We start from the raw sequence: 15,055 nt of genomic DNA, 5'->3' as shown, positions 1-15,055 counted from the left end.
TCTGTTGCCCCGAACACGGTGCTCACACACGCCTGCGACTTCAGTGGCCACCGTCTCCCCTCTCCCCATCGGTGTTCACTACATGTTTCAAAACCCAGCCTGGAACAAGAGTTTCCAAAAGAAAACATGACCTCCCTAACAACAACCAAGCCCGGGGTTTCGGAGCGCTCTTGGCTCTTACCGTTTAGCCACATCCATTATGACTGCACAGGCACTGGGCCAACAGCTGTTGAATGGGTGACTGAATATCTTATTGTTTCTGTTGTCTCTTCAAGCAGACCACAGAGTCCTTCAGAGAGGAACCATGTCTCCTAATTTTTATCCTTAACGGTAGTTAGTACAGAACTAGTAATCAACAAATGACTGATGAATAAAGTAATAGCCAATACTTTTCTTCCTTTGTAATACGTATATTTTTACTTCTTTCTCTTGCCTTACTGCACTCAACAGGCTCGGTGACAGCTAACACACTTATAGTGTTTACAATGTGCCAGACACAATTCTAAGTGCTTTATACATTTCAACTAATTTAAACCTTCCAACAGCCCTGGTGAGGGGATACTATTATCTTTTTATTTTGTGCACGAGGAAGTGATGGAGTTAGAATTCAAATTTTTTTTAATTTTTTTTTTAATGTTTATTTATTTTTGAGACAGAGAGAGACAGAGCATGAACGGGGGAGGGTCAGAGAGAAAGGGAGACACAGAATCTGAAACAGGCTCCAGGCTCTAAGCTGTCAGCACAGAGCCCGACGCGGGGCTCGAACTCACGGACTGTGAGATCATGACCTGAGCCGAAGTCGGACGCTTAACCGACTGAGCCACCCAGGCGCCCCAGAATTCAAATTTAAAAAACTAGTTTGATCAAGGGCACCTGGGTGGCTCACTCGGTTAGGCATCTGACCAGCTCAGGTCATGATCTCATGGTCAGTGAGTTCAAGTCCCACATCGGGTGAGCTCCAGCCCTGCTTCAGGTGAGCCCCACTTCTCTCTCTCCCCCTCCCTGCCCCTCGTAGGGTTCTCTCTCTCTCTCTCCTTCTCTCTGCCCTTTGTTCACTTGCACCCTCTCTCAAAAAAACAAACCAAAAAAAACCCCCCAAAAAACTAGTTCGATCAAATATCATATCCATATAATCGAATTCAACAAAATATTTCTTTTTAAAATATTTTTTTAATTTATTTTTGAGAGAGAGAGAGAGAGGGAGAGAGCGAGCACCTAAAGAAGCTGGGGAGGGGCAAAGAGAGAGAGGGGAAACACAGAATCCAAATCAGGCTCAGAGCCTGACGTGGGGCTTGAACGCACTAACCATGAGATCATGACATGAGCCAAAGTCAGACACTTAACCAACTGAGCCACCTAGACGCCCCAACAATATACACATATACATATATTAACAATTAATATATATATATTTTTTAATGTTTATTTTTGAGAGAGAGAGAGAGAGAGAACACGGGAGCAAGCGTGAGTGGGGGAGGGGCAGAGAGCGAGGGAGACACAGAATCTGAAGCAGGCTCCAGGCTCTGAGCTGTCAGCACAGAGCCCAACGCGGGGCTCGAACTCGGGAACAGCGAGGTCATGATGTAGGCCGAAGACAGACACTTAACCAACTGAGCCACCCAGGTGCCCCTTAATATGTTTAGTAAGGACCAACTATGGCCTAAGCATTACGTAAGGTTATGTCCTACTCTGCAGAGGAAGAAATACCTAACAATGTACTAAGTATCAGGCAGATGGGACAGATACACACCAAGGCAAAGAAAGAAAAGGGCAAAGGGAAGGGCCCAATTCCTATGATCAGAACAAGCCTCTCCAAAATGTTGAGAAATAAGGAGGCCCCCAAAGGCCTCTCATCATTAAGATCCAAGAATGAACAGGGTTAGCCGTCGATGGGACCACAACCCCAAAACATGTCTGTGAGCATTTGGCAGGACCCTCCACTTCTGTGCACTCTCAGACAGAAATATGGGGGCCAACTTGCCCTTGTTCCCCAAGTGATTCCTTATCTGGAGTACAGGAGTCTGGGGTAGCTGGAGTGGGCAGGACAGCCCAGCTCCTCCTCCCTGACAAGGACACAGCATCCCAACTAGTCACACAATTGACCTAATATTAATTTATTTTAATACACAGAGAACACAGACTTTTTGTAAGACTTGTTTTGTGTATCATAAAATCACAAGAACTTCAACATGCTCCTCACCAGCATCAACGTGCTTTTTGAGCAACATCTGAAACACATCTTTTACGGAACGCTTCATAAATAGCAGAGTCACAGCCTAGCATAGACCTGGGGCTTCCTGATACGTCACTGACCTCCCAAGACAGAAGCTCCCAGGAGCAGTCCTCATAGCCTTCGCTGTGTTTTCACTGGAAGGCAAGGCTCAGAAATGGACCAATTCCTCAGTGCTCTTACCCATAAGGCCTCAACCACCACCTGATGCTAACTATGTCCAAACCCACAGCTCAGAGCTCTAGGCTTTCAGCCTACCCAAACTCATCCCTCCTCCAAATATGTTTTTGGGGACCAGCACCACCAAGGTAGAGACCTGGGCTGTCCTAACCCCATACGTCCTCCTCCTGAGAGGCCCTCCACCCACCTGCTCTCTCAGGCCATTGTTATTTCTTGTTTGGCTCGTGACACCTTTCTTATAGGTTCCCCCACCAGGCAGGCTTTCCTCTCCACCACAAGCCAGAAAAGTCTTTCAGAAGCACAAAGTGACAGATTACTTGCTTTAAAACCCTCAGGAGGTCACTATTACCTATAAGATCAAGTCAGACTCCTGACCTCAGCTCATTATGCTGTGCAAGATCTGGCCCCTGGCTGCATCTCAGGCCACCTTTTGTTCCTACCCACATGTACTCCTCTCCTTTTGCTCCCCCTAGACCAAGAGCAGTCCAAACAAGCCCGACCCCCTCACAGCCACTAAGCTTAGGCCTCAACACACAAGGACCACCACCTCCTCTACGATGCCTTTGCCTCCATCTGGGCGACAAAGCACCTATGCCCACCTCCACTGACATGCCCCATCACTGTCTGTTTCTTTCAATGTCTTTTCCACTAGCGTGTGAGCTCTTTTCTGTGTCCCCAGCCCTCAAGAGAATGACTCGCACACAGTAAACGTTTGCCAAACAACAGAATGAGCCCACCAGGCTTCTCCTTTCCCTGACACCCAGGTGGACTTACCGACACAATCGCAGGTGGGGAACTCAGCCTGGGCTCTCTTTGCAGGTGTGTCCAGCAGACTCTTGGTGGGTGTGTCCAGGTACTTAAGAGGTGACTCCAGGAAGCCACTGAGGGTGGGTGTGAGTGGGTTCTCGGCCTTGGTGGGTGTGGCCTCCTGGCCTCCCTCCTCTGAATGGAAGCAGGTGGTTGAGAGCACAGTCACAGCCCCCGAAGACTCGATCTTGATTTGCTTGGGGGAACGGGTAGAAAAAGGACTCTCGGGGGCTGGGAGACATGTTGGCTGGTTCTCGGGGTCCTGAATGGGCACAGATGGGGGGCCGGGAAGCCCAAAGCTATCCCCGAATTCAGCTTCAAACTGCCGGATGAGCTCTTCCAGCTTGTCATCGGCAGGGGGAAGAGGGCCGGCGGAGCCCGGCTGCAGGGTCACCATGGGGCTAGGGGACCTCATTTCCTGAGTAGGGGGCAGCAGGCTGTCCCCGGAGGGACTAGGTGCAAATAGCGCAAGAGAAGGTTCTGGGGGCAAGGGGACAGCAGAGCCCTGTGAAGCTGGGACAGGGGCAGGTGGATGTGCCTGCGCATCCTCAGAGGCTGGGGACCTCAGCCCTTCCAGGACAATTTGCCGCAGAGGCGGGAAGAGAGGCTGTGCTTCCCGTGGCCTGGACTTCTTGATCTGAATGGGCTTCCGGATACTGGGCTTGATCCCAAGGGCGGCTTTCTCGGTTCCCACGAGACCTCCAGCTGGTGCCAGGGGCTTCTTCTTCTTCTCCTTGGGTGGTCTGTCTGGAGGCCGTGGGGCAGGTGAACTTGGTGGGGCCCACCAGCCCGGAGCAGGAGGCTCCGTGGGAGGGGGGAAGGAGCCATCATGGGCCTGGTCCAGGAAAAGAGTGCGCTTATGGTGAAGGTGCTGCTGCAGGGCGGTCTGGGCCTTCTGGTGGGTGTCGGGCTCTGCGGGTGCGGCGGGAGCCTCCCTCTGGAGCATGGGGGATGGGGACGGGGCTGGGGAGGAAGAGGGCACCTCCACCTTGACCTTGGGCTTGGTGGGCAGGGCCTCAGGCCGCTTGAATACTGACTGGATGTAATCACTGGCGCTGCCCAACAACTGCTCCAGTTCAGCCATGGGGTCAGGGCTTGGGCGGGGCATGGGCCAAGAGCTCCGTGGAGTTGCTGGTGGGGTATCAGTGCCCCAGGCTTCAGGAAACTCTGTCCTAGGAGTTGCTGGAGGGAAGGCAGGGCTATCAGGAGCAAAGGACGCGTGCTCTTCAGCGGGGACCACAGGCCACGAGGGGGCCCGGAGGTAGGACTGGGGAGATCGGAAAGGGGCAGGAGGGGACAAGGCCTCAGGGAGGGGGCAAGAAGCCTGGGAGGAGGAGTGGGAAGGCTGAGGGAGGGCAGAGGAGAGCTGTGTGAGGGCCTCAATGGCGATGGCTGTCTGCAGGCTGATGTTCTTTTCCTTGGCGATGCTCAGGGCACTCTGGGACAGGGGCAGGCCCTCTGGGGGAGGTATCTGGGGAACCTCAGAGCTGAGGAGTGGCCTGGTGCTGGGTGCTGGGAGGCCAGCCTCACCAGAAGGTAGAGTCCCTGGGAGCCTGGGCCGCTCTTCCCCTCCCTCCACGACCACAGACTTGATCTTCCCCTCCAGCCACTCGAGGTAGTCAGGGCATTCTGGGCCATCGCAGTTGCAGTTGGGCGGTTTCATGCCATGCCGAGCGAGGGCCAGGGCCGTCTGCAGTGTGTCCAGGTCTTCGCTGCCAGCAGAGCAGCCCTCGGGCCCTGACCGGGGTCCCCTGCTGTTGTTCCCAGCCTCGCGACTCATCTCACGGTTGAAGGTTTCATAAAGCCGGGTGCTAAGGGCCCCATAAGAGGACACAGCTTCGGCCACAGCCGAAAAGGCCACCAGATCGTGGGCATCTTCCAGGCGAGCAGTGTGAGCTGGGCCTGGGGCAGCGTCCCAGTCGGGCTTCTGGTCTACTCGCCAAGGACCCCCAGTCCCCAGCAGACTGGGTCCAGCGGGTTCTCTAGCACCATTGACCGGCACCCCTGAGGCGCTTAGCTGCCGTGAGTCCCCATGGTACACTGGCCCTGAGTCCATCTGACCTGGAACAGGTCCATCAACTGGGCTGAGCTCTGAGCCTGTCTGAAGAAAGAAAGAGAGAAAAAGAGGAAAAAGATGAGCCATAATATTAGAAAAGCACTGTCCTGCTTCACACCATTCAGATGCACACCTAAACCCTGCTTTTCTTGCAAACTCTGTCTCTGATACAGCTTGAACCTGAACTCATCTTCATGTCTCCTTTCCCAGCTAGCTGCACCAACAAAAATGAAAGGTAGGTCTTTAAAAGGTCCTAATCCAGAATTCTGAATGTCGCTCATATCCTTTTAGAGCCTAAGATCAATCACACTGACAAGGCTCCCCAGAAACCAAGCATTTATTAAGGAGTTTCCAAAAAGATCGTTAATTCTCAATAACCAAAGTGACACCAGGACTACACTGATTTTGGTTTTTGTCAAGAGAAAGCTAACCAAGCACACCAACTAGCAATATGCCATAAGTGTGCAGTGTGTGTGTGTACAGGGAGGGAGCAAGCAGCCTTTATGAACAAATGCAGCCTGGACAAGGGGTCAGCCACAGCTTTTCAGTGGGAAGGAACCCACAGTATTTTTTCTCTGCCTGTTACTGTCCTCACTTAAGCCCTGGCTGAGCTCTGAGAGCTGGCGACAAGATGACATTCCCACTCCCAGCCCCAGCCAGACCCAAGGGAAACACTGATGATTGGACACTGCGTACGCTTAGCACCTCTTGTCGAGCCGGTCATGCCAGTAACAAGCAAGTTGCTATTTGGATGAAGATCCAGGCCTCTTCCCAAGCCCAAAACCATCCCTATACACCTGATACCCAGCAAAGCACACAGAAGGGGGAGGGCATAAAAAGGAAGGAGCCAGGTGGCCCAGCCTAGGAACTTAAAAGCTGATACAAAAATGTGAAATTCAGTTTGCAGAATTCATCCCTCCAGAAAGGAAAGTTCTTCCTTACAATAGAATGCCAACAAAAAAATGTAGGAGGGATGATGGATTTGGGAAGTCCTCAGTGGATGCTACAATTAGCAGGTGAAATCTTGATGGGGCACAGGATATATACATGGTCTCAAAGTATTTCCTCCAAAATCACTGAGTTATAATAGTAAAGAGAAATCTGGCAGACATCACCTTAACCGAATGATCAAAGTTATCATCACCAATATTGCAACCAACATCATGAGATTCTTGATATGATACACTAAGAAGGTTATAACATCACTCACACACAACTCCAGCCAAAATGTACAACCTGAATCTAAGTATGAGGAAACATCAAATAAATCCAAATTGGAGGGCATTCGAGATAGCACCTGGATTGTTTTCTTCAAAAATTTCAAAGACAAGAAAGACAAACATCTCTGCAAACATCTTCAGCTTACTGAAGACACAGGATGGTGAAATGCATGCTCATGGGTTAGATCTTGGACTGGGGAAAACAGCTTAAACGTACACCATTGGGACATGTGATGCAATTTGAATATGGATGTGGATAAGATCACACTGTGTCAATCTCGGTCTTCTTGACTTGGGATTATTTTACTCTGATTATGTAAAAGGATGTCTTTGTCCTTAGGACACGGACAACACACACTGAAGTATTCAGGGTAAAGGAACAGAGTATCTCTAACAATCTCAAGTGGTTCAGAAAAGTATTATATGCATATAAAAAATATACACATATAAAGAAAATGACAAAGCGAAATGTGAACCATTTTAGTATGTGCGAGTCCCAGGTACTTTTCTTGCAGCCTTTCTATAAACACTAAAATAAAGTGTATTAAACAGAGGGTTAAAACGATACTAGTCCCCGGACTGTCAGACATGGCCATCCTGGGCTCCAAAGCAGTGGTGGGAAGGTGGGATTTGGGATCAGCCCTATGGGAGGTGAGCAGAGGCCCAGCCTACGGTTTCCACCCCATCCTCATCATTGCTCCAACTCTGGTCACTAAGGACTCACATGCTTTTCCAACAGACTTTTCTGAGATTTCCACGTGTAGTTCTCATTGCCGGGAATGCCCTGCCCAGCCTCTGTGGGGCCACTCTAGCTTATCCTCAAACACCAGCTCAATGTCACCTCCTCCCCGACCTGGTTGGCAGACATACCTGTGGCTCCTTCCCCCAGCCTCCCATAGTACCTTGTAGATGCCTCTATTAGCACTTTTCACATGCTCCTACTATTATTCAAGCAGCTGCCTCTCCCACCAGATGCTAGCTCCTTCAAGACAAAGTCCAAATCTTAACCACTTCTGCACCTCCTGCCCACAGCTGCTGCAGTAACACCCTCACAGCCCAGGGAAAGGCTTCCCATCCCCCACTGGCCACAGACTAAGCAGCCTTTCCCTGACCATCTCTCCAAACGTGGAACTAGGAAAGAAACCTTTCCCTTAGGAATGTGGTTGATCACCCAGTAGTCCCTTCCCTCCTTCTCAAAACCTAAACTACCACGACAGCAAAGGCTACAAAGTCTGAAGTGGCCAAATTTTACACGCTTCTGTGTAAAAGACAGAAGGAGCATGCATAACCCAGAAGAAACATGAGGGAGTAGCATGGATTTACAAAAACAGTGTCAGGAAGACTAATGCTGTGTGAGCTGAGGCTTCCCCAAAATGGTCAAGACAACTAAAAGGATTTAAAAAGTTATTTTTGGTTTGTGAATAAGAACAAGGAAGGGCTAGGCTGGCGCTTGTGCCTCTGAATTTCCTGGGAAAGAAAATGCTCTTCAGACCAAAAAGAGAAGGGCAGAGTGGACACAAAAAGGAAGGAAAGTAAAGCCAGGATGGGTGGGGAGATTTTAAGAAACTCTAAACTGCAGTTTCTCGGCCAGGAGATCCCACTGATCCATTCCTCAACACCTGCTGGTGATCCCGGAAGAAATATGCCGCCAGGAGAAGGTGTCTTCAGGCGGGAAAAGGGCAGGGATCATTCCCGACTTTAGTCCACTGAGCGAGGTCTGCCCCCGTAAGATTTCTGAATGGGTAACTGAGGGAACAAACCACAAAGAGCCAGGTTCACCAAAGGCCATCAACATCCAACTAATCTGCTTTTGTGTCCTATGGTCATTGGACCAGGGGATGGGGAGACATCCTGCCTCACAGGTCACAAACTCAAGCAAGCAAGGCAGTTCAAGGGCTGCAGGCCAAATGAGCCACAGATCTGTTTTGTTTGGCCTACACAGTATTTTTATTTGTCTTTCCAACACTAAAAAAATAATAATCAAATTTTACACGAAACCCAGATTATCTCGAAGGTCCACACTTCACTCGGCAGAAGAGCAACAGCTACCACTCCAGGTCACGCCCACACTCGCCATCTGACACTGCTTTCTTGAAACCAAGGCCAGGGGTCAGAGGTTACTTATTAATTGCCTGAATTCATGATCACTTCATTCGTTTGTGTTACTTGCCAAGCCCTTGCAGGCATTTGCACTTGTAACTTGGGCTACAGATGTTGAAGTTTCCTAAGATCTGTCATGATCCCTTCGTGGGCCAGAGAATTAATTACAGGGCCAGACAGGCTGGCTCACCACTGGCAGGATGACTATACTCAAACTCAAGTGGTGTATCAACTGGAGGGGGAAGGTCTTTAGTGGTCTGCCACAGGCCTCTGTCCTCAGAACTGTCCTGTTCAACATATTTATCAAGAATAATAGAGAAGGCACACTTATTAAACAGTCAAATGTTGAAAATAAGACAGATAGAGACAGGCTGACTGACAGGACCCGATGCCAAAAGGTCAACAGGCTGGAGAGAGAGAAAAAAAATCTAACAGGGTAAACAGGGTCTTATACTTAGGCCCCAAATAATGTATGTGCAAATCAAAGATGGCAGCACTGCACATAAAAATGTCTTCGGATGGGGCACCTGGGTGGCTCAGTAGGTTAAACGGCTGACTTCGGCTCAGGTCATGATCTCATGGTTTGGAGTTTGAGCCCCTCATCGGGCTCTGTGCTGTCAGCTCAGAGCCTGGAGCCTGCTTCAAATTCTGTGTCTCCTTCTCTCTCTGTCCCTTCCCCCCTCATGCTCTCTCCCTGCCTCAAAAAGTAAATAAACATTAATAAATGACATTTAAAAAAAATGTCTTCGGAATCAGGAGAGGTGAAAGACTAGCTGATGATGATACATGCAAAGTAATCATTTGGCAACTTCAATTTTTTTTTAACGTCTATTTTTGAGGGAGAGAGTGAGACAGAGCACAAGCGGGGGCAGGGGAGACAGACACACAGACACACACAGACACACACACAGACACACACACAGACACACACACAGACACACACACACACACACACACACACACACACACACACACACACACACACAGAATCCAAAACAGGTTCCAGGCTCTTGAGCTGTCAGCACAGAGCCAAACATTGGTCCTGAACTCATGAACTGCAAGACCATGACCTGAACCAAAGTCAGACAATTAACCGACTGAGCCACCCAGGCGCCCCATGATTTGGCAGTTTCAAAAGGTCTTATAATCAGGATTTTTTCCAACTTCTTTACTACAATCCACAGTAAGAAATGCATCTTACAACACGACCCGTTATGCACTTACATATATGACAAGTTGGACAAATATTTCCCCTTACTAACACACAAATGCCTCCCTCCCTCTCTCTTTCTGGCAGGTTGCAACCTTGTAAATTGATTTTATAGTCCACTAGTGGGTTGTAAGCCATAGCTGGACACATACACAGCCATGACCTGACTGGAGCAGGACCCACAGCACAGGTACTGACAGCCCCACTCTGCCCACCCAGTCCCTACCTGACCCAGGATTTCCCTTGGGGCTACCCCTGAGGGGGCACAGAGCAGAGCAAGCAAGGCAGTTCAAAACCATAGAGGAACCCTTTGGGTTCTAACGAAGATAAATTCATGAAAGTCTTTAAACATCTGAAGTCTGTCAGTAGACTCTTTCGAGTGACTTTAAGCTTTAGAGAAGTGAACTTAGGCTCAACTTAGGCAAGACTTAAAAATTTTTTTTAACATTTATATATTTTTGAGAGAGAGAGAGAGAGAGAGAGAGAGAGAGAGAGAGAGAGAGAACGAGAACGCAAGCAGGGAAAGGAGCAGAGACACAGAATCTGAAGCAGGCTCTAGGCTCTGAACTGTCAGCACAGAGCCCAACGCTGGGATCAAATCCACCAGCTGGGAGATCGTGACCTGAGCTGAAGTCTGAGGCTTAAACAACTGAGCCACCCAGGTGCCCCTAGGGAAGACTTTTAAAACTTAGAGATGCAAATGCACTGAATCTTGTCCCCCCCTAACAACCAGGAGGCAGCAAGTCCTTGTCAATGGAGACTTGAAAAAGGAACAAGACAGTTATCAGGCGATTACTGGCAGAGAGGCAGGACAATGCTGGAGGGTGGATGCTAGTTGAGGCGCTTTCAAAATCTCAGTTCAGAAATACCCCAGCTCTAAACCCTTCCAAGCTCTCTCTCTCTCAATCCTTGCTCCCCTCTGGGCTCCAGCAAGTGCCACTCCAAGGATGTTCCCCAGTGTCTGCTTTTTGTCTGGACCTCTCAACCAACCCCCAGCTGGCTCCAACCTCTGAGACGTGTTACAAGCCGAGTGAGAGCCAGCTTGTCTCAAACAGAACTGAACTCCTCTCCCCACCTACAACAGCCCCTTTTCCAATTTCCTATTCTTGCCGGCATGCTTACGCTCGCCAATGTTCCTAACCCCAACGTCACCCGTGTTCTTCCAGTGTGCCTGGTCACGAGACCCAAACAATTCTAAGTGAGAACACCTCTCTGTTCTATCTCCTCCCTCCCCATTCCTGTCCCCCTAATTTGAGCCTTGGTGTGTGTGCACACTTTCTAATTGTCAACCTGCCAGTGTCCCCTTTAAGCAACTCTATGTGCCCCCAGCCCCCACCTCAGCCACCATCTCTGTTGCTGATGATGCCTCACCCTCCCTCAAGACTCCCAGCACACTCTCAGGCCCAGCAACTATGCTGTGAGGTAGCCCAGGCCACATGCAAAGGCTACCTGCAGGTGTCTGAGCTGACATTCTGAGAAGTCCCAGCCAATAGCTGCATCACCTGCCAAATGTGTGAGTAAAGGAATCCTTCAAGGATTTGAGCCCAGGGGTCAAGTTACCTCCAAGTTTTGAGCCTCCCCAGCTGAGGCCCTAAAAACATCAAGGGCCAGAGCCAAGCTTCCCATGCCATATCCTCCCTGACTTCTGAATCCAAGGGCTCCATGAGCATAATAAAATGATTGCTTTACGCCACTAAATTTTGGGGTGGCATTAAAAACCAGACTGTATTTCGGGAACATTAAGAAGTTTATAAGTGAAAAAAGACAGACTATAAACAAATGCCCCAAAGCACATGAGCGCTGTGAAAACAGTGTGGAACACAGGGTGGGGGGTCACTCCTATCTGGGCGGGTGGACAGGGGAGTCAGGAAAAGTCTCATTTTGAGGGCACCTGGCTGGCAAAACTACTCTGCAAAGCTATTCCTGTCCCAAATTTACAGATGAAGAAACTGAGGCTCAGAGAGTTTAAGGAACTTGTCCATGATGCACAGGTAGTAGGAAATAAAGCCAGAATTTAGAATCAGGTCCACCTGTCTCCACGCTTCCTCCTTGGAGGTGTTCAAGTGGGAAGCCATGGCAGACAGGCTGTGGAGGATTCAGACACCTGTTGGGAGAATTAATTGTATGCTCATCACCATCTCTCCCAGCCCTGTGGTCCTTGATCTCGAGGTCATGAATTTTGAGCCCCACATTGGGCATAGAGATTACTTAAAAAAAAAAAAAAAAGATCTCAACTCAAAGTAACCTTGGGGATAGGCAGGTATTTTGGAGGAGGGGGAGGAGAAGGAATTCCTGGAGGAGGGAGAAGCATATGCAAAAGCACAGATTCCTGAGAAGGCCTGCAGGCCCAGGGAAAGGTTAAGCTGGGGAGCACTGCTTGAGCACGAAGTGTGGTGAGGACAGGCCTGTGGCTCACTGCAGAACTGATTTACCTTTTAGGAGGGGCAACCAAATGTCCCTGTGGAACTCAGACTGTAGGCTACAAGGCCGGCGGCCTAACGACCAGTTAGGAGACGACACCAGGGTAAGGGCCTGAACTGAGTAAGGCAACAGCAGGGAGATGAAGATGAACGACAGTGATGGGAAGAAATGATTAAATGTAGGGGCAAGAAACGGAACCAAGCGCCCCTGATGAAGTCCTTCTTCACCAGTCCTGCCCACCACAGGGTATGAACCAGACCCCACAGTCACCATGCACAGCCACCTTCTGTTGGGGGATCTCTTCCTGGGAGTATGACCAAGTACACTGCAAGCTCCTGCACTAAAGCTCCCATCACACCTTCAGAACCTGGCAGAGTACTCAGTAGATGTTCAGAAAGATCTGCTGCTTCTTCCTCCCAGGAGCTGGCAGCTAGCGGCCTTGAAAAGAGGGTCTGTGAAGCTCTGGGCAGAGCCGGCAGCGGCTCCTCTACTAGGCACCTGGCAACAACGTTCACACTATACACGCCCGTGAAGCTGCCAGTGCCATCAGGAATACCTTTGTCATAAGTGACTTAGGAACCTGACAACTCATCTTGGAACAGCCTGCCCCAACTCTGCCCTCCATAGAAAGGCCCACCAAAAGTGGGCCCCTTCTTATGGCCTCTTTCCAGGTTATAAAACCTCGCCTTGGCCTCCACATACCTACCTTATGTGGAGGTAGGGATCCACATACCCTACCTTATCCAGTCCGTTCCCTGCCTCACAGTGTGACTAGCAAGGCTCTGACCCATCCCAAGCTCAGCCTTGTCCAAGCTGGGGGTGCCCCTCAATGGGGGGACAACAGGGGCTTGTTACTACAAGACAGACTAAATGCCCTTCTCAGATCCAAGAAGAGTCTTAATCCCTCACCCCACTTCATGAAGACTTGCCAAGTGCATCCAGCTCTGCCAGCCCATCCTCATGATTCTAACCCTGAGGGACCCACGTCTCCCTCCAGTGGTCTAGGAACCTCTATTGGGATTGGTCCCTGTACCCTGCCTGGTCGGGATTCCCAAGGTTCCTCCCACCTCCCCCTTTACAGCCAACTCCTTCTGCTCCCAATTCCCCATAGCTGGTTCCCCCCGACATCTGCAGGTATTCAACAATAGCCTACCCTCCCCACCTGAGGGGCTCCAGAGAAGTATGGAACCACACCCCCAAACATCTCATTTTGTCTAGAACACAGGGAGAGCGGCAGAAAAATACGACATTTTTCCAAGTCTTTTCTGACTCTCAGACTATCAATACACTGAAACCAAATCAGCAATCCCCTATCAAAAGGAAACAGAAGGAAGGAAGGAAGATAAAGACTACCATCTTGAGAGATCAAAGTCCTCGTTGACCATACCATCTCAGGGCCTCTAGGAAAGGAGGCGTCATAAGAGGCACAGAGTCCAGAGGGTTTTCTGCTGGCCGTCAGCACTTACACACCATGTTAGAAGAAACCTGTCTGGGAAGGTGTATCCAGCCAGGATGAAAAAGTCTGCAGTCAATAAAGGCCAGTGGCTGGGAGGTAGGGCCGGTCTAGGATGCATCCTCTACAGTGGAATCTCCAAGAACGAATTCTCGTGGGATTCCAAGACAGTGGTGGCCGCTCCTCACCCAGCTGGCCAGTAGACCCCACCCACCACTTTCCCCGCCTCTGCCAGCAGCTCAGCTCCTCTGCCCTCCAGCAGCTGTTCAGGGGGTTGGACTTCCCAGCTCCGCCCTTTCCCCCAGTCCTAGAGGTCGGCGGCCAAGCCCTTCCTCCCCTCCCCCAATGTCTCATTGCACAGGGGCTGTGTTTATGGCACGCTCCATCTAGAGGTGATCAATTATTCATCTCTTAAGAGGATTCTCCCCTCCTGGGATTTACTGATGAAACAAATCTGTGAGTGGGGAAGGAGACTTTTAGGGGAGCCCTTTCAGGGGATGTGCGTGTGTGTGTGTGTGTGTGTGTGTGTGTGTGTGTGTGTGTGTACACTGGCTAGCCCAGTCCCATGTCTGCACTCTCCACACCAAGCTCTCTGCAAACAGCAAATCTCGGGGGTTATGTCTAACTTCTGGAGACTGTCACGTATTGGCAAAGGGTGTTCCTGTATGAGGTGGGGGGAGGCAGTGGCTCTTGTGGTTAGTATGTACATATCAATAAAACACTTTAAAATCTAATTTTGTTTTTCCTACTACAAATTGGATACAGATGCAGCAGATCTCTCAATGGCTGGGATGATGCTTGGGAAAAAGCTGAATTAGACTTGATGACCTCAGACCTAATTCCCTGAACTCACCATATCTGGCAGAAGCACAGGCTGTCACTGTTCATGCCCTCTGCCCCAACAGTAATCAATGTGGTTTCAGGGAAGAAAGGAAGAGAAACTAGGAAAAGTCTAAGGACCCTGATGGAACACTTTTAGACGGGCTGAGCATCACGCTAATTACTGCCCCCTCACTTACTTCCTCCAATCATCATAAACTTCTACAAGATAGAGATGTACCTCCACAGATGAGGACCCTGAACACAGAGAGGCTAAGTAACTTTCCCAAGATCACAAAGCAATCCAGAAGAGCACAGCGATTTTTAACCATTAAGTATTCCTAATCTCACTTCAGGAAATGTAAACAAAATAAGACAATTAAAGAAACAAAAAAGTTACATGTGCCAAAGATTTCCCCTGAAGCATTAACGGTAAAAAATTACAAATACCTTAAGTGTCCCAACAATAGGGGAATGGTTTTAAAGTGCTTTGTTAGTTCTTCTTCACAAAAAGAAAATGGGGAATAAACATATGAAAAAAAAATACTCGACTCCATTA

At 49.6% G+C, this 15,055-nt stretch overlaps 1 protein-coding gene across 3 annotated transcripts in view; it reads right to left on the bottom strand.

Moving 5' to 3' along the window:
* The window catches only part of TET3 (tet methylcytosine dioxygenase 3), a 104,975-nt gene that overhangs the window by 47,505 nt on the left and 42,415 nt on the right, over positions 1 to 15,055 (bottom strand). For all 3 annotated transcript variants that reach the window (XM_042981751.1, XM_042981753.1, XM_042981752.1), the window contains one exon: positions 3,185 to 5,318. In XM_042981751.1, coding sequence (XP_042837685.1) covers positions 3,185 to 5,318 — 2,134 coding nt within the window. The remainder of the gene's footprint in view (positions 1 to 3,184; positions 5,319 to 15,055) is intronic.

This window comes from Panthera tigris, chromosome A3 (genome assembly GCF_018350195.1).
Source record: "Panthera tigris isolate Pti1 chromosome A3, P.tigris_Pti1_mat1.1, whole genome shotgun sequence".
Taxonomy (NCBI): Eukaryota; Metazoa; Chordata; class Mammalia; order Carnivora; family Felidae; genus Panthera; species Panthera tigris.
This window is presented reverse-complemented; position numbering and strand designations above follow the sequence as displayed.